Consider the following 20,581-nt stretch of genomic DNA (forward strand, 5'->3'; position numbering starts at 1 on the left):
TGTTTTTACAGAGGTGATCAAAACCAGCTGGATTCTTCTGTGCCGGACAGTCTGCTACATACTTATTTTTTATTCATGATTCTACTTGGAACATTAATGGCAGAAATAGCTTTGACTTATGGACTCAACACCGTAACTGCAATGAGAAAATTGTCACTTCCTCTTGATAACTTGCTTTCCAAAAGCCATAAAACATTATTTCTCCATGTTAAGTCTAAAGGCTTCATCTATTTTTCTGCATGTCTGCTATGACTGACAACCTGAAAATTCAAAGGCAATGGATATAATATGTTTTCTGCTAGATTAAGACAAGAACTTTTCATAAATAAAGGGCTACTATATTGAAATCCCAGGTATTTCCATTAGTGAGGCGGGTTGTATCTGTGGGAGGTGGTGATTTATTTATGTAGATCATGTCTAGCTCTAGGGAGGCTTTTTTAATGTATCCATGCCAGCAGCCACTCTTCACCCATCAGAAGCCCAACTGTCTATTAAGCATCTGACATAATAATTTGAGAAGGTTATTTTATCAAATAAACTGCAGTTAATTGCTTCTAAATGCTTAAACTGACTATATGTAAATCATTACTAGAATCCTGATATGATACTGGGAGTAGTTTTCTTCTGGGGTATTCTGCTACTTTCACACCGCTTTTGGCAATGGAATAATATTAAGCAAATAGTGTTAGTTTTGTCAGCAGACTGGATCAAAAAGGTGGTCCTGAGATTGGGGATCACAGGCACTGTAAGTGAAGAAAGGGACTCCCAAGTCCTCAGTGCCACTCATTTGCAGCCTCTACTGCTGGGTCTCCCTGAGGAGCAAACTGATTTTCACCAAAGAGATTGCTCAGGAAATAGTCAGGCATAGTGAAAGTCCCACACTCACAGACTTTTGTCCAAATGGCACGGACAGCCCTATACAGGGCTGGCTGGATGGAGAAACTAGTACTGGTGACCAGTGCCAGTAGGGAGTACAGAGGCAGATCAGATGAGTTGTGAGTATTGTCCAGACAAAACATCTGAAAGCGAAGGAGGGGACATCTGAAATAAGGGGGAGGGCTTGGGAGAAGTAGGAAAGAAGGATAAATCACTGCAGCTCAAATTTTAAATAATGAAGCTGTAATATTTGAAGTCAACATTTACATTAAAGTTAGAACCTTCTGAAGAGTTGTGAATATATTTAATTAAAAGAAAAACCACAGTGTCCCTGAAGATTTTGTGGAAATAGAGAAACATTACATCAATCAGATAAATGTTATGCTGTGAAGTCCCACAGATCAAAAGTTAAGCCAAATATTTTTAAGAGCTAATTTTCATATGGAATTAAATTAATTTCTGCATAGAGCATCAAACCTGTTGAGTGCTGAGACTCGATGAAATCCAGGTTGAGATGTATTTAACTGGCTTAACTTGAAGAATACAAAATGGTATTATCAACATTTTTTTTTCCCCAGATATAACTGTTAAAAATGTAAACTGTAAAAAAAAGTTTCTTATTCTGGACTATCCTTTTGTATGATATAACCAGTATATACAGACCACTATATCTTTGGCACAAATAGTTTACAGAACTAAACTGAAGAAATACGTTCAAGCTGAAGTGTCACCTATGGAATAGAAAAGGTTACCTGATACAGATAAGGCCACATGCCTTTCAGGAATGATTTTTCTTTGTAAATAAAATCTTTAGAATTTCAGACAAAGCCAGGGAGAAGAATATTCTCACTTTCATGGGTCACTTGTATTAAGGTTCTCAAAATTAGAATTAAACAAAACAGATTAAACATCCTTACTGTATAGGATGAAGAACAACTGAAAGTACGAGTATCATTTGCTTCTAAATCATATCTAGTGGCAGCTGTGTCAGTGTTATATTCTGCAGTTGTTATGTTAAGTTTATTATTTCCAAAGGTAGATGGGAAATCTTCTATTTCAGTATGTGTAGGTGTCACCTTACTCTGAGAGGTAAATGAAAATACAGTTCTGTTAGACAGGATCTTTTCTTCAGAGGCTTCTATATTAGAAAGTGAATTTGAGGATATCTGAATGCAAATATCTTCTGAAATGCAAACATGGAGGTAATGGATGTCATTTATATCAGCTCTAGGTTCACAACTGTGCCCTTCATAACAGTGGCAATCAAATTTTTCTATGAAAGTTTGCAGATCCTGAAATGCTGGTTGCCCTTGTAGAGTGTATTTTCCATCCTTTGTCATTTGAATGACAATATTCTCAGGATTCAGGTGAAGATAGTCACTGGAATTCCATTTTTTCCGTGCGCAAGCACCAGAGTCTTGGCATAACACTTGGCTACAGATTCTGGCTGCCATCGTGACATTGATGAGGTATGGGGTCAAAGTCTTCCGAAGATAGTTGTCCAGAGCTCTACAGGTGTTCTGCGAAAAGAACATCATACCTGCATAATTTAGTTTTTAATTAGTAATTAATTTTAATTTTAATTTAGGTTTTGGGTTTTTTTTAATTTTAAAATGCTGTCATTGTAATAACAGTACCGTAGTGGGTATCTATGAATGTTTCTCCTATGGTTTTGATAATAATTATAACTGGTTGTTGGAAGCAAGTTTACCTGAGAAGTTGCTATGTAGTTCAAGGATCACAGAAAATTTATGTTGGGTAGTTGCTGGAGATGTTATGAAAAGCACTTATATCAGAAAGCAGACAACTTTCAGCTTTCATTTTATCTGTATATTTCATTTCGAATCAGATGCATCTAAACAAGTTGCATGAAGGATTGAAGTTCCTTTTTGTCTTGAATGTTTTGAAGGGATCTTGGAAAAAAAGCTCACTTCTTCAGCCTGAACAAAGAATTTTTCTATCAAATCATCTGTGTGAGACTTCAATTTTCCCCTGACCTAAATAGCTAGGCTGCAGGCATAGGGAACTTTCACAGCATTTTTGAATGGAAACCATTTTGGGAGGATGATCAAATTGAAAATATACTAAGAGAATTGACCATTCTAATTGATCATGAATTTGGCATATGTTGTGTGTGTGCTTGGCGCAGTTTATTAACCAGAGGCTTTGGGAACTCTTTCTTTGCTTCTGATGCTATGTCTCCTTAGGGCATTTGCCTAATACCGTGTGTAGATACAGCTAATATTTACACCCGTGGAGATCACTTTGGTGAATCTGAGGTATATGTTTTTCTTTTAGGTATATATAAAAACCCACCTAGAAATTTTGGTTGATGCAATTCTCACAGAAGTGAGGCTCACAGTAATATTTCATTGCTGAAAGGCTACTGACTGTGATAGCTGTAAAAAACAAAAGGTGCAATTAATGCACATAGTCTGACTGGGCTGTGGAAACTTTTATTTGCTCACACAAATCTCAAAATTCAAGCAATAAAAGTTTTTGCTCATCTATGTTCTGGTATTGGGGTAATGAGCAAAAAAGCTTCATGTGCAATTGATATCCTTTCTCAAAGGCAGGCACATACAAAAAGTGGGATGCTTTTGGGAATTTGACCCTTACAGAGCTGTGAAGGTTTATTTGGCCATGCTTTCTGTGAAAGCAGGCCCAGCAGTGCTGAAGAGTTTCAGTTCTTTGCTCTTAGAAGACTTCAGAAAGGTCTTCCCATACAGTAGTTTATTAGATCTAGTTTGCCTGGGTATGAATGAGCTAGTTTGAAAGATTTATTTGAACATCCTTGTAACAATGTTTCTCAAACTATGTATTTGACCTTCCTAAAACAAATTGGATTTTTTTTCCTCTTCTGACTCAGATCTTTCTTAAAATGAAATCAATCAAATTACTACTTACAACACACAGAACACGCTAGAGCTGAAATTTCAGACTGACTCCTCCTAGTGCTTTAAATATTATTGCTAAGTGCCCCACTTTAAAAAGCAGAAAGGTCTTTTAAAAATTGTTCTGGACAAGCACAAGTAATTTTTTCTGTAGCTCATGACTGGAATGTAATGAAGGTATAGGAATTCTTTCCTTAAATTAACTAAACAAGTGCTAACTTGCCTACAGTTATCATGGTAGCTTGTCCAGTTACTCAGAGCCAACACTGATACTTTGAAAGATTGAACTCTTATTCTGTGTAGTCAATTACAATCTTCATAAGCCTCAAATAAGTAATCAGAATGCTTTATATCCTTTTCATTTTATTGCTCTTTAAAAATGTCATGTAATAATTAATCTGGCATACCTTATTTTGCGTTAAATTCATATCACCCCAGATCACAATTCCAGAAGCACCCAGTGCAGCAGATTCCCCAATGGTATTTACCAGATCATCCTGAGGGGAAATGGGCAAAGAATCATACTAATGTAAGTAAGCTATAACATAAGGGCAAAAGGTATAATGCATATAGTAAATTACATATCCAAAAAACCTGCTTTGAAGACAGCAAGCAATTATACACATTGCAAACATTCTGGTTTCAATTACACTTTTATTCTGGGATTGGGTTGCACAGGTGATGCCAGAAAATGTTGCCAACTATATGCAATTTATATGTCATCTGGTTAGAAAAACAAGGCTGTAAAACTGAGCCAGTGGTTAGGCATATGACATACAGTCCTCCAACCATTTTAAGTTTTTATTTGCTGCATTGCCTCCTGGTTGCTCAGAGTTGGTAGTAACCAGCTTCAGTAACGCTGCCTGAAGCAGAGAAGCAGAGGCTGGAAAGCACAGCTATTTTATTTTTTTTTTTAATTTAATTACAGTTACCAGAAAGCGCTAAAGCAGAAAAGTACCAAGAGAAAGAGCTTTCACCAACAGGAATCTCTTTTCTCCAGAGAATGGCTCTGACCTTTTACAGAGATTGATTTGGGAAATTTGTTTCTGTTCAGTTCTCCTTTTAGGGTCAGCTATTAGCCCAGCCCTAACAAAATCTTAATGCCCATCTGGAATGTGAGAGAACAATGGGTAGAAAAAGAACAAGGGAAAAACAATTTACTGCAGGGCACAACACATGAAAAGGAAGAATGTAAGGATTACAGAATTTAAATTATTACCTAGAAACCCAACAGGGACCTTGACAGCACCCTTTGCTCCTTGAAGGTATCCACGGAGCTGAGAGCAATGCCTGGTGGTGCTCTATCCAGAATGTGAGAAGACACCAGGCACAATGCAGTCACCAGGACCACAACCTGTAACTTCCTCTTCCTCATGTCCTAGATGACCAGGAAAAGATTCCCGAGATTGGTGGTATCTCTGATAGGGTGGGTGTATATAAAACTGTGAAGGGAAAAGTGTATCCAGAACTGCAATAAGATGATCATCTTTACTGATGATCTTGATAAGGACATAGAGTGTATTATCAGTAAGTTCGCAGATGACACCAAGTTAAGCGGGAGTGTCGATCTGCATGAAGATAGGGAGGCTCTACAGAGAGACTTGGATAGATTGGATCGGTGGGCCAACGTTAACGGGATGAGCTTCAACAAGGCCAAGTGACAGGTCCTGCGCTTGGGCCACAACAACCCCATGCATCACCACAGGCTTGGGGAGGTGTGGCTGGAGAGCTGTCTGGAAGAGAAGGATCTGGGGGTTCTAACTGACAAGCAGCTGAACATGAGCCAGCAGTGTGCCCGGATGGCCAAGAAAGCCAACGGCATCCTGGCTTGTATTAGAACTAGTGTGACCAGCAGAAGTAGGGAGGTGATAGTCCCCCTGTACTCTGCACTGGTGAGGCCACACCTGGAGTATTGTGTCCAGTTTTGGGCACCTCAATACGAGAGAGATATCGAGGTGCTGGAGCGAGTGCAGAGGAGGGCAACGAAGCTGGTGAAGGGCCTGGAGAACAGATCCTATGAGGAGAGATTGAGGGAGCTGGGACTGTTCAGTTTGAGGAAGAGAGGGCTAAGGGGAGACCTTATCACTCTCTGCCTGAAAGGACATTGTAGGGAGGTTGGTGCTGGTCTCTTCTCACAGGTAATTAGCGATAGAACAAGAGGGAATGGCTTTAAACTGCAACAGAAGAGGTTTATACTGAACATTATGAAAAAAATTTTCACAGAAAGAGTGGTCAGACAGTGGAATAGGCTGCCCAGGGAGGTGGTGAAGTCACCATCCCTGGATGTGTTTAAGGGTCGTTTAGATGAGATGTTTGGGAATATGGTGTAGGGGAGAACTTTGTAGAGTAGGGCTGATGGTTGGACTTGATGATCCCAAGGGTCTTTTCCAGCCTGAATGATTCTGTGATTCTGTGATTCGACCTTAATTAGAGCCTAGCCTTGACTACCCCATGAGATGCTGAAATACCATTTAGAAAGCTACTTGAGTACAACTAAGGACAGAATTTTCTCACTAACTCTTAAACCCTTTTTTTAAGGAAAAGAAAGACTTCCTTTTATTGTTTTTCCTTATAACCTAAAAAGCAGACATTAAGCCAGCCTAGTTTTACTAAATCTCTTTGGAAGAAGTTACTCATACTTCTTTCTTCTGACCTGATGTACTAAATATGCTTTCTAGTTTTGCGATATTTTGCTACATGTGAGGACTACTCAGAGAATAAAACACTATTTGATAAATATCATGAGGAAGGTTTGACAATGTGTTCTGTTTGGTGAAATTTCTTTGGTGGATTAATTTAATATTTTAGACAAAATCTACACACTTTTTTTCTGATACAAGTTAGCATATTTGCTAAATAAGTGTCACCTGGTAATCTCTTTCCACTTAAATGTGAAATATTTAAGGTCTAGCTCCACTCACCTGGGAGAGATACTCCTCATAGACATCTGTGAATACTGGACGTGTATATACAAAAACTGGAAGGGGATGAGTAGAGTTAGAGACATATGAAATTCTAATGGCTTCTTGAACTCTGTTGCGAACAAAGAGCTGGGCATTTCTGGAAGATCTTAAGGCTGTCTCTAGATAGACAGATGGATAAAGTGCTGTGCTTTTCTCCCACAACCAATTAAGCTCATTATTTCTTTCTATTTCAATAGCTAAACAGGTTCCTGTATAATTATGTGGGTTTTGTTTGTAATCATAGTTATAACAGTCTGGATAAAGGTAATATCCCCACAGACGATTTGGCTTCATTTCTATGCCCAGCTTTAAAGATTCCAACATAATTGATTTTGCTGCAGCTTCAAATTCCATTTTAGCTATAGTCCTGGCTTCAGCTTCTGATAGACTCAGGTCTCTCTGCTGAACCAGTTCAATGGATTCCTGTCTATAAATGTCTTTTGATCCCCAGTTCCTTATCCACACAGGTCTCCAGTTTTCCCAGTCAATGACAGCTAATCCAAACTGTTCATCTGAAGGAATATAGAACTGGATGTCCTCTTTGGCTTTTTTTAAATGATTCTCCAGCAGTGAAAGTTGAGGGAGTCCTCCATTGAATGCCTCTCCTGTGACTTCATTTTTGTAAGGATAGTAGCCAAGCCTGTCTGGATAGAAAAGAGTGATGTTTTGCCCAATGGATGTCTTCAGTGTGCTTCCAATGAGAGAAAAAAATTTCATGTCCAGCTGCACTCCAGTCCTTTCAGTACAAAGTTCTGTAGGAGCATTCCAGATAGAAAGGAAAGGTGAATTAGAAACAAGTGGACGAGCTCTTATGTTCAGAGATGAGCAGCAAGAAACTAGAAGAGTGGCGAACACCATACTGGATGCTATAGGATATGTACAGGTAATACACATACCAAAACTTCGTATTTGTCTTAGAGTTTTCATTGTAGCATGTGCAGTGACATTAGGTGCTTCTGATCAGACAAAAATTGAATAATCTCTGGGTGTCCAGAAGGTTGGTAGTCTGTCAAAAGCTTTACTATACAATATATTTCTTCAGATTAATACCTATTAAGCAATATTCCTTAGGTCTAAAATAGGGATGTCCTTTATACGGGGTTCTCTCTCATTTCAGGCTGCAGGAAACCTTTCAACAACTTCTGAGACCTAATACAGAAAAAGAGGCAAAGTAGATAAAGTAAGAGATGATAAATATTTCATTTCTAACCATGAAACAAATACCATTTGTGATTTTGAATATATTGTAATCTTCGAATAAAATTCTCCTTTGAAGGAAAACCACAATGTACAATCATAAAGGAAATAAACTGTATATAAAATTGTATATATATATAAGACAAATAAAAAACTGATAGCAGAACGGTATCCAGTGACTCACGGATCAGAATGAGTATGCCCTGTAGTAGTCTGGGTGCCAGTGACTGATGTCTGTAAACATGAGCAGTCTCACAATGTTTTCTCTTAATCAACAAAAATCTATATGTAATATTTCTCACCTATCTCAGAATAAAGTTCTAGGTCTTAATTCATTAATTTTGTAGAGCACTTAAGGGAAGATGCAAGATAACACAAAATTGGAACCCAGACTGTTGTACACACACAAGAAAACAATCCATGTATACTCATTTAACTCAGTGAGATATCTGAAATATTATAGGCACTCTATCTTCTGTCCAGAGCTCTTTTAAACAGTCTCAGAAGCTGAATATCATCTTCGTATATAGCTATCTGTATGTGGGTGGACGCCATTTGAGACAGGTTAAATGACCCCAAGTCTAAGTCTCCCCAGGTGTGTAATTCTTTAGGAAAGCTGAGGTGGTCCATACACCCTCAGTGAGCAGTCACATCTTTTTTTTCCAAGAACATCATGGTAGTGGTGGTAGTCATGGTGCGGTCATCAGCTTTTACATAGTAGCACAGTAGCTAAAGCATTCCTCTGTGCAGTAACTCACCTGAATCCACTTTCCTCCTGGTTTTGAAAGGGTTCAAACCTGGATCTGTCACTTTTCATAGAGGCCTCATGATAAGGCTGTAGGGTATCTAAGGAGTATATAAGAGTGTGCATGAAAATACAGGAGTCACCATGAAGTGGGCCACAGGGTGTCTGGCAATGTAAAATCTCTAAGCACAGAGATTTTGGGTTGTATTTACTGAATTCAGCTAGGACTGGAAACTGCAAATCTCTGGTCCCTACCCCTTGAACTATCTCTCTCCCTCTGTCTTTTCCATGACTACTTAGTGTAAAATTTATTAGCTGTATGGGCACAGAATCATAAATCTCTTTTTCCCAGCAGTGCATACAGACAACAGGTTGCAGTTATTACCCATTTTCATTTTTTTCATCATCCTTCTGGCTGCATGATTATATTTTTAATTTGTTTCAATAAAATGGCAAAACACTTCCATCCATCAAATTGTTGCATACCCAGAAAAGTTTGACAGTATAATGAGAGGTTGATGGAGACTTTAACCTTCCTAAATCGAGCCTCAAACCAGATTCACAGCAGAGACTGTTGTAGTAGTAGTACAATGAGATTCCCTGTGTATGTTCACATAGTTTCATCATTTTTGAATCTACCGAAAACTCCAGATTTGCTATGACTGTGGGAGAAAACCATGTGTGAAAGGAACTGTCATGGGCAAGAGGGGAGACAGAGCAGCGTGACTGAAATCTAGGCCTTAGGGGGATCAAAACAATGAAGGAACCTATGTCAACAAATGGACTAGATCCTGCCCCTGGTCACAGACATCACAGTCTCTAGAGGTGATTCTGGGATTCTTCACTTGAACATGACAGAGGGTAATTTGCCTCTTCTGAAAACTAGGAGGAAGTAAAGGACAAATGCAAAAGTTGTACTGAAGGAGGAGATCTCTAGGACTTGAGTTGCCCAGAGGAGGGGTTTTGCATTACAGGGATCTTTAAGAAATGCCAGCACCTAGACATTTAGGTTCCCAGATTAGCAAGTCTATTTTGCAGACCCCACTTTGCTTCTTCTGCATCCATCATTTCTGATGCCAACAGGCAGTAGGGATATTTTCCCTTTTATTCTTTTCCTTCCTGGGCATGCTGCCAGCTCTTGGTCATTGTGTCAGTGGAGAAGCATAGAGCTGCTAGCCATTCTTTTTGCCGGGTGCCCAACCTACCTGAGGAGGGAACAAGAGCCAGTTCAGTTTTCTTTGCTTAGAGGTGACAGCACATGTGAGTGAAACCAACTACTTAAAGACACAAGCGTGCACAGCTGAAAGACTGGCAAACAAGCACCAATAGCAAGGACTCCTCAAAGAGGGTTTGGCTGTACAGGTGGAATTTTTTTTCAAAACAGAAGCTTATGCTCCTGGAGTAGGAAGTGCAAGTAGAAGGGGCAGAAAGTACACCCATGCAATATCAGACATCCCTTCAGAACTCATCTGCAGGTATATGAAAGACAGGTAAGGAAGGGAAGTAAAATGTAGAATAGGCGGTGAGGTGCAATGTACAGCAGAGCTAGAACTGCAACAGCTTCCTCCCACCAGCCATGACAGCACCTCTGTCTTCTCAGTGGCACTGCCACCAAGTCTCTAGGGCCCAGTTTCTGACTATAAGTTAAGGGACTTAAAAGCACATTCTATGTTCTCTACCAGGAATGTCATCAGCACCTTTCTTCAACAGACCAGCACAAACTTTCAGCTAGGATTTTGGCCCTGTCATCCTCTTTCCCTCAACATAATGCAAATGGGTTTTGCGCCACACTGAGTGTCCACAGTGCTATGCACATACCTGCAAAGAGTTGTCCGTGTCCTTTCACGAATAGCTGAGCTCTGCTCAGATGTAGTTCTGCACTTTTTTCTTTAGTTTAACTATTTTTTTTCTCCTTTACAGGAAAGCTTTTAATTCTTTCTTCAATGGACAAGTTTTCATCAACATTTTGGAAGAAATGGAAACCAATGGTTTCAAAGCTAAACTACCAGTCAGAAAGGCCAGCCAGAAAGGAGAAGTGAAACCACAGATACCTGAGACCCTGGAATCAAGAGGTATATATGATGACTGCTTATTGCTTTCATATTAATTTTTTTTAAAAAAAAAAAAAAGTTGGATTCCCTTTCATGATCAAGCTCTTTGGTTTTCTTGGGATGATGAACAAGCAGCAGTAGACAGAAGTTCTAACAGTTCTGATTTGGATTCCCTCAACTAGTCTTCAATTGTCCATTTCACTTTTATCTTACAAAAACCTTATCAATCACAGGAGGCAAACAAGTTCTTAGTATAGAAGCACCAGATGGACTGAAGTCTAAACATCCATACAGATATTTCATCATTTCACAGCTGCCAATGTGATAACTAAAGAAACCCTGCCAAGAAGCAGTTTCATAAGCTAGACTTAGATCATAGATCCAATCACCAGGAAAAAAGGTATGGCTCTGTTCATTTAAAATGCGCTAAGAGCAGTACCTCATTTGCATGGCATCTGCTTGATGGGACTTGTAGAAAAGAGGGCTTCATGCACTTGCCCAACTGCCTAGAGTTGACAGCAGGAAAAAGCCATCTCTCTTCTGAGCTAAACAATCTCAGTTCTCTCAGCCTCTCCTTATATGACAAATGCTATAATCCCTTATCATTGTGGCAATTTGCTGGACTTGCTCCAGTATGTCCATTTCTTTCTTGAACTGGGGAGCCCAGGGGTGGACACAGCACTCCAGGTGTGGCATCACCAGTGCTAAATAGAGGGGAATAAACACATTCCTTGACCTGTTGGTGACAGACACTCTTGTTAATGCCACCCAGGAGGCTGTTGGTTTTCATTGCTGCAAAGACGCATTGCTCACTCTAGTCAACTTGGTGTCCACCATGACCTTCTAGAGCCTTTTTTGCAACTGCTTTCCAGCCAGTTGGCTCACAAGCCTGTACATGGGGTTATTTCTTTCCAGGTGTGAGACTTTGCATTTGCTTTTGTTGAACTTCATGAGGTTCCTGTCAGCCTGTTTTTCCAGCCTGTGGAGGCCCCTCTAAATGGCTTATCATCCTCTGGCATATCAGCCACTCCTTCCAAGTCTGCATTGTTTGCAAACTTGCCAAGGGAGCGCTCTGTCCCATTGTTCAGGTAATCAATCAAGATGTTAAATAGTATTGGACCCAGTATGAACCCTTAGTGTACATCACTAGAAACAGGCTTCCAGCTGGACTTTGATGGGCCTCCAGCTGGACTTCCTGGCACTGATCACAACCCTTTGAGCCTGGCAGTTCAACCAGTTTTCAGTTTCACTGTCCATTTATCTAGCTTGTACTTAATCAGTGACACTGTTACGGGAGCCAATGTTGAAAGCCTCACTAAAATCAAGATCAACAATATTCACTGCTCTCCCATTGTCCACCAAGCCAGTCATCCCTTTGTAGAAAACTGTCAGATTGGGCAGGCATGATTTCCTCTTTGTTAATCCATGTGGACTACTTCCAATCACATTCTTGTCCTTAATGTTTGGAAATGTTTTCCAGAATTATTTGCTTTGTCAGCGTCCCAGGGATTGAGATGTGGCTGTGCTGACCAGCCTATAGATCCTTGGATCTTCTTTTTTTTACCTTTTTTAAGACAGAAGTGACTTTTGCTTTCTTCTAATCCTCAGAACCCTCCCCCAGTCACCATGATCTTTCAAAGACTATCAAGAGTGACCTTACAATGACATCAGCCAGCTTCTTCAGCACATACATTGTGCCCCATAGACTTTTGTATGTCCAGTTTCTTTAAATGCTCCCTAAACTGATTCTTCTCCATTGAAGGTAAGTCTTCCTCCTTCCAGTCTTTCCCATGGGTCTTAGGAGCCTGGGATCCCAAAAAGCTGGTCTTTCCAATACAGACTGAGGTGGAAAAGCGATTGAGTACTTCTGCCTCTTCCATATCCTTTGGCACTGGATCTCCTGCCTGCCTCATTCAGCACTGGGCCCACATTTTCCCTCATCTTCTGCTGCTAATAGACCTGTAGAAGCTCTTCATGTTGCCCTTCACATTTCTTGCCGGATTCAACCCCAAGTGTGCTTTGGCTTTTTGAACCCCATCCTTACACCTCAGACAGTGTCTCTGTATTCCTCCCAGTTCACTTATCCCTGCTTCCACCTCATGTGCTTCCTTTTTATGTCTGGGTTTTGTCAGGAGCTCCTCCTGCCTTTTTTTTTTTATTTCCTGCATATGGAGATGGACCATTTCTGAGCTTGAAAAAAGTGATTCTTGAAAATCAACCAGCTCCTGGATCCATCTTCTCTCCAGGGCTGTCTTCCATGGGATTCTTTCAAGCTGATGCCTGAAGATGCCAGTGTGTGCTCTGCTGAAGTCAGTGGTTGTGATCCTGCCATTTGCCTCATTCCCTCTTTTCAGGATCCTGAACTCCACCATCTCATAGTCACTGCAGCCAACGCTGCCCCCAGCCTTCACCCTCCTTGTTTGTAACTATGAGTCCAACAGACCATCTCCCCCTCCTGGCTCCTACATTATCCAGAGTGACATTTCCTAAGATGGTACAGACTGAGATTTCCAGGGCAAACTAAAAGAATTCCATACAGAAATGCTGGGGGAAAATACTTTCCACTTATGCAAATACAGCTTATTAAAATTAAATAAAATTATTGTACATAAAGAGCTGAGATGCACTAGCATTTGCCAGGACAGTGATCCTTTATGTAATTGATTTTGTAATAACAAAGTGAGATCACCTCAGAAACGAGCTGTAGGAGTAGTTCAGCTTTTACTGTGCCTCTGGCTCTAGTTATGAAAGATTTCTTGCCCCCATCAAAGTCAGAAAACTACAGGACACAAATGTTATTCTTTGTTCCTGTAAGCTTTTTTTATAAGTGGATTTCAGTAATAGGCTGATTTGATGTAGAGGGAAAGAGGAAAGCAGTGTTTTGAATACTACATTTACTGTTTTAGCTTGAACTCATTTATTATTGGCTAATCTTTCAAAGTTTGATTTAACTGATTGTTGGGAAATGGTTCTCCAAATTTTGCTGTAATGTACTCTGCTGGGTATAAGTTAATAGATTATTTTATGTGATAGTTTCCAGTTAAAACGATCGCCTTTGGCCCAACCTAACGATGACAGCTCTGATAAATGTTACTCTTTTCAGTCTCCTTGAATGTAAGTCTAAGTGAGCTGAGTCATAAAGCTGCCCTTGTCTTTGTCAAAAAGTCAATATCTTTACAATATATTAACACTAATTGCTCTGGGACTACCTGACTAGAAGTACATACTGATGGTTCTAAATGCCCTTAGTCTAGGGAAATAGCTTCTGCTTTAGATTTTCCCAAATTTGGCATTTGTAAAGGTTAAATATTAGAGGAAATCATAAGGATCTTCTTAGTTTAATTATTTCATCATTTTTTCACAGCATACACTGGACTACAGAAACACACATGTTTGAAAATGCAAGTATGTTCCTGTATTTTGGTAGCTACATGGTCACAGATCTGGGCCATGCCATGTGACCCTGAAAAAAAATGCTCCACTTGGCCAAAGACAGTTAGAAAATAAAAGGGAGAGGAGTACTGTACGTACCCTTGAACTTCACACAGATGTTATGCACCACAGCCAGATGATGTGTCCCATCAAAAATCATCTATTACGCCATTTGGCTTATATTCAGGAAGTGCCACTAAATGTTAGAAGAATTCAGCTTGGGATTTTTTATGAAAATTAGACATGAGAGTCCATATTTAGCCTTGAAATAATTAGACATCACTTAGGCAAGTCAGATCTGCTAACATTAAAAATAAACTTAAGCTAATAAGCACAACCAGTATCTGACATTCTTATGTTAATAGTCTTAACCACACTTCTCAAATTTCAAGCAAAAGTCCATAAAATCTCACACTTTCCCTGTTTTAGTTTGTACACCGAGAAAGCAGGGGTACTCTTTATGATTTCTAAGGGAGAAGATGAGTGTTACTGAGCTGCGGTATCTGGTTAAAACACTTCCAAGCCTGAGATCATCAATATAATTACCATTTTAGATTACAGATGACATAGTTTTCAAGTGTTTATTAACTGTTTCTTGCATTGCAAACAGCGTGTGTGTTACTGCCTATTAATTAATGACATAAAATAATAAGAGAAAATACTGATGTGAAAATTGATTGGTCTTTTCCCTGTGCTGAGGAAAATACGGATACAGAAGTTTGCACGTGGAACTGCTTTTTTTGAAGCAGCAGAAGAATCTAACTCTTTAAACCTATACATTCAAGTCTTTAAATCCCTGTAAAGCTGTGGTGTAAGATACATGGTCAAATACGCAGTTGAGACCAGAATATTGAGGACTTAGTCCCTATTCTTTCATTTTCATATAAACACTAGCTACGTTAGTGTAAAAATAACTCCCAACATTGCAGACAAAATATGGTACTAGACAGTGTAACTTTATAAGTTCTTGAAACGAGTTGCTTTGTATCTTCCTATATCTGAAGGCTATGAAAATACAAAGTTGTGAAAGATGTCTAAAGACTCAACTCCAGCTTCTGTGAAGAGATCAGCACTGATTCATTTCTAAGGAGAAATAGAATAGACTCCTAAGGAGCAGAGGAACGGACTAAGGATATGTTTAAGTGTTAACATATTTAAACTTGGAACCTGAAGCAGAATCCAAAGGGGTTTTTTTTTAAAAAGGTATCAGCAATACTGATACAGTCCATAGACTTAGTTTCTCTGAATGGGATCAAAGCAGCCCGCACTGCTAGGAGAGAGCTGTCTGAGGTCAACGTTTATATTTTTCATGAGTCAGTGGAAAATACTTAATGTGTGTGACATCCCCCTGCCCTGTCCTTGGGTGGTGCTGTTGTGAGAAATGGCCCCATTCTCTTCCATTCTGTTCTGAAGGGGTCCTTCTTCTGAATGAAGGGAACAGCATCACTGCTGGAACTTCAATTTAGAGAGGATTTAAACCCTCCTGTTCTTTTTAGAGAGGAATGTCCTGGGCTAGAGGCTGTTTGTTCATTACAAACTGGTGTCAGAGTCATGAAACAGCCACAGAAGAAAGGGAAGAATAAGCTTGTACTTATATTGCATTCCCCCTTGGGTCATTTTTGCATTTCTAAAAGAGAAGGCAAAGATAGTCAATTAACAAAACACACATGGGTGTTGTGAGGATAACATTAACACTTGTGAGGAATAGGAAGCTCCTCAGAAAGAAGGTCCACCTCTGGAAGTATGGACCATCTGTGCTGCACAGCTCATGGCAAGTTTAACCTGACCAGACATCAAGTGTGAAGGATGGTCTTTGCGTAGTAGGATGTAGCCTCGTTGTTATGAATGTGTTAAACTGCACTTGCCTGTAAAGTCAGAATTTGGCAAGCACTTATTTTGGCAGGGGTTTCTAAAACTCCACCCTTACTTGAGTATAATCTTCTCAATTGGGCTAGGGCAACTGTTTATGAGGCCACATAATGAGTTGTTCAGGTTAAAAATACCTCAGCCAAAAGAAAAGAGAGGAAGGGCTTTTTTATGACTAAGGACATGAACCAGCGAAACTGGCTAGTTTAGCCAGCCTGTCTGACTTAAGAAATGCTTGTCAAACAACACCCCAGTGCTGTGGCTGTTCTTATCGTCAAGAACTGCCAAACCATCTCTTTCATCATTGCTTACTCCCATTCTTGAGTTCTGTTTCTGAGTACAGGGCAATGAGTGCATGAGGACCTGAAGCCTGAGAAAAACTCCAAACAAATTTCTGTGCTAGCATTCCTGATGGTTGCCTGTGGAGGAAATCAAAATATGCCAATGATGGTCAGGAACTGAGCATCCAGGTTGTAGACAGCCCCCCTTAAAAAGATGTATACAAAAGATTTAGTCAAACTACTGTTCAGTTATTTAAATGTGAGTCCACTATATGTTTTTACTAATATGTCCCAATTATTTTTTTATAGTCTTATGATGACTACTGCAATGTTCCGATGTTCCATGACTAATTTCAAGTGTTAGGAAAACCTCTATCATCTTCATTCTCATTTTTTTCTCTTGCAAGTTCTAATTCTCAATTTTATAAAAATTCTTAATATCCTAACAGCCTGTTTATTGATGTTCTATTTTGTTTTTTAGCAAGTTAACCAAATAAACTGTCTGAACACATTTCCAAGAGTATTTGGAAAATTTCCTTTGCTGTATTGTGTATAATTAGGCTTGGCAGAACTCAGATTCCGTAATGACAATTTCCATTGCAGAGGAATCAGGGACAAGATAAAGAGCCCATCACACGTCACTTTGCAGAGTATTCCATCTTGCTAAGATTTTTCTGCAGAATGTTCACTGTCTGCTGAATCTCTAGTGCTTTATGGCAAAACAAGTCCAAACATTCTCTATAGCAAGAAATATGCATTACTAGTCAATATAATATTAGAAAAATATAATCCTATATCTACCACTAATATTAATTAATATACAGCTAATTAAATCACATACCAATTCGGGAGTATATGTGGATCACATTTCTGTACTGCACTACTACTGCCCTAATGTAGAATATTGGGCAAATCACAGCCCATTTTTTAAAAGCAACTAATTGTTTTCTTTGGTTTGTTTTTAGTTAAATACTTTTCACTGTATTATACTGAACCCTCTTGAATAATTCTAATTAGAAGCCTTAAAAAAATCCCAAAAAACAACCCTGATTTTCTTTGGTTCAGCCTGTATATTCAACCTGTTCTTTCTTCTGACTACTTGACAAAGTTGTAGATAAAATTTTCATAGAATGGTTTGGGTTGGGAGGGACCTTTAAAGGTCATTTAGTCCAAACCCCAACTGGGGACATCAAGTGATTAAATAATCACCCCAAATTATCTTTGAATAGTTTCATCAAGGTAATGCTTTGAAATTCCACCTAAGATGCCCAATGTCAGCTTTTTTGCAGCAATATCTTGTATTCCAGTATCATTTTAAACTCTTTTGGACACCAGTTTTTACAAAGGACTGTAGTGCAGATCACTGTACACTTGGAGTTGCAGTACAAGACCAGGCTTCCTAAGCAGTTTACTAGATCTCCTCAGTTAAGCTCTTCCAAACAAGACATTGTTATACCTACAAGTGTATAAACAGTATCAAAGGAAGCCCATAAAATGATTATAAATATGCTATTAATAAACAAGTATGATCATCATCTCCCATAGGAATATTATTTTGAAAACCAGAAGTTTGAAGTCAACATAAAAATATACAATATTCTTTCTTTCTAAACCTTCATGCAGCACCGAAATAACTGCAATACATTTTTGGACAAAGCAGGTGGCATTTGTCATCTGTGTTAAAAAATACATTTTTCCCCCAGCAAATCATTACCCTAGTCTAGGGATAAATATGAAAAAGTGATCTACACTGTACAAAAGTAGCTGTGCCTTTGGAAAAGGTGAGATTGCTCCGGAGAACATCTGCAGAAGAGACAGAACAGGCTTTTACTTAATCCTTGGAAGTAATGCAGTGTTAAAATTAACACAGCAACCAGTTCTGAACATGAAACATTTCAGTCACAAAATTATGTCCTCTTTTTTTGAAAAAATGGGATCTTTCAAGAAAGATGATTGTGGCATTCCTTTTAAAAGTAGGGGAGCAGGTATACCCCAGGAGTAAACCCAACATGCATGGATGAAATTATTCCTGGATTTTCAGTAGCAATGCTTCATAGCTAGAGCAACAGGAGGCGGAGGTTGGGGGAGGGTCCTCAAAGGGAATTATCCTTGGAAATAAATATGTATTATTAACCTCAGTACCAGATTATATATTAACATCTGTCTTCACAGTATGTGGTTTCAAGTTCTCTTGTGCTATACCTGAATGCTCTTTTAAACTTCCTCCCCTGGGACTGTAATTCTTTCCGTATTCCTTTCTTCCACATGACTATATATAAATAAATACAATCTGAGGAAAATATGAAACTGCAGTAAAGAAATGAACCTTCCCTCAAGAATAATTTCTCTTTCCTGCCGTGTTCCTTTTCACCTGCTGTTTCTTCACAATCCTCATAGTCTTTTGTTATTTTGATAAACCTACTAATACCGAGGAGCCGGTGTAATTGCCACCCATCCCTGGAGATAAGTGAGAGAGATGGGTAAGCAGATGTCAAAGTCTCAAAACAAAGGTGAATACAAAGCTATGCAGAACACTGGTGATTTATAAAGGAGACATTAGCATTATCGAGCACTGTTTTGGGAAACAGTTATGCAAAGAATCAACAGTTTCAACTGAAAAGAAGAAAGGAGCTCAGTTGGACCTTCCTGAGCAAGCATATTAGCATAACCCTTTGAGTAAGCCTAAGGAAAAGGATTTACAGTAAGAGAGCTGAAAGCAGAGGCTTGCAGCTCTGAGCAAACAGCAATTTCTGTTTGTTTGGACGTGCCACTGCTAGGGAGGCAAAGCTGGTGTAGTCCTTGCGAACAAACAGCCAGGATACCTGACCTCATCACATGTCTTCTTACTGAAATAACCTGCAAACCCTCACAAATTTTGACTAAACAGCAAAGCTGAGAGACACAATGAAGTCATCAAGTTTTAAGGATAAGAGACCTTAACATCTAGTGTGTTGAGAGAGTGAGTTTGGACCACCTGCCATGGGAGCTGGGACTCACACAGCATGTGCCATTCAGGCCTGGCTCTCACTGCCCACACCCTCACCCTCTCTCAGATTTCTCCTCCTTGGAGGATTCAGTAGAGACCCATGCCAACCCACACTTGTGCAGTGACTGCCCAGCACGCACTCGATTGTTTATAAGCAACTCTGACTCAAACCTCTTGCCTCAGATATTTTGTGGATTGCCTTGCCCATCTGTGGCTTCATATAAAAAATAACTATTACACTGCAACATATCGTTTACCTGAGTTGAAAGGTTGAAATCAATCAGGTATCTTTTCTTTCATCCTGACTAAAAGCATTCACTAGGTACAAATAAGTTATTAAACTTCCCCAAGTATAAGTTTATTCCAATAGACTCCTAAAGAAACAAAAATCCCTATTAGCCTACTCTTACCTGTAAATGCAGACTATTCCCACCTCCCTAGAAGAGTTGCCTAGATTAACAACTTAACCTAAAAAGCTTGAAACAAGTCTTATTTAAAGTGAGATTGTTTTAGCAATTTTATTAGTATGGAGACACAGATTTTACTCAATACCTGTGACAGCTGTGTATTTGCAGTTTATAAGTAATCTTTTGTGTGTGCAATAGTTCAATGAATCACTTGCCTTTGAAAAAAAAAAACCATGCTGAGAGAGAAGAGTGATAGTATCACACATGGTTCATAACAGCGGTTGTTACACCTCATGATTCCTGACAATCTTTCTGGAAAGTCCTACCAAAATTTACCTTCCCTCTCTGAGATTTAAATTTCAAAATAGTAAAAATTTAAGCAACATAAAAATAAGCAGTAAATACTTACCTACATGAATCCACAGGTCAGGGCTTGCTGGAGTGAATGAACGGGTGAGTGGACAAAATAATTAGCCTTGTCTGGAAAGGCAGGGCTCCGGCCCGGCCAATTGGGATTTGTCATTTGGTTAAAACTTTAGCATAATTATAGGGTAGCTGACGAAAGGTGTCTCCTGTCACAGCTGATTGCAGTAAGTAGTATAACAACACATTACCTGTCAGAGGTCTTACACCATGTTTTATAGTCTACTGAACAAATGCTTTGAAAGAGTTTTTTTCTTAAGTAAGAAATATTTTATAGTTTGACTTAATTTTGCTTTTTGATGCAGCAGTGGTTTGACCAATGGAGATAAAAGTTATTTTCATGGCTGTGCAGAAATGGGGTAAGGGGAAGCAAAACTGCGTTCTGTGTTGCCGGAACGTAGAGTACCCCCAGGCGGTGCATCCACGCTGGGCAGGAAACAAGGCCGCAGGAGGAGATAGA

General features: G+C 39.3%; 1 protein-coding gene across 1 annotated transcript; it reads right to left on the minus strand.

The window, feature by feature from the left end:
• Positions 1-1,097: 1,097 nt before the first annotated feature.
• SPAM1 (sperm adhesion molecule 1) lies at positions 1,098-20,122 on the minus strand. Its single transcript, XM_074869339.1, has 4 exons — positions 20,108-20,122; positions 6,692-7,882; positions 4,178-4,267; positions 1,098-2,396 (listed from the first exon to the last, which is right to left on the minus strand). The coding sequence occupies exons 2-4, from the start codon at positions 7,658-7,660 to the stop codon at positions 1,695-1,697; spliced, it is 1,761 nt and encodes a 586-aa protein (XP_074725440.1). The 5' UTR covers positions 7,661-7,882; positions 20,108-20,122; the 3' UTR covers positions 1,098-1,694.
• Between the last annotated feature and the right edge of the window lie 459 nt (positions 20,123-20,581).

The sequence above is a fragment of the Strix uralensis genome, chromosome 5 (assembly GCF_047716275.1).
Source record: "Strix uralensis isolate ZFMK-TIS-50842 chromosome 5, bStrUra1, whole genome shotgun sequence".
NCBI lineage: Eukaryota > Metazoa > Chordata > Aves > Strigiformes > Strigidae > Strix > Strix uralensis.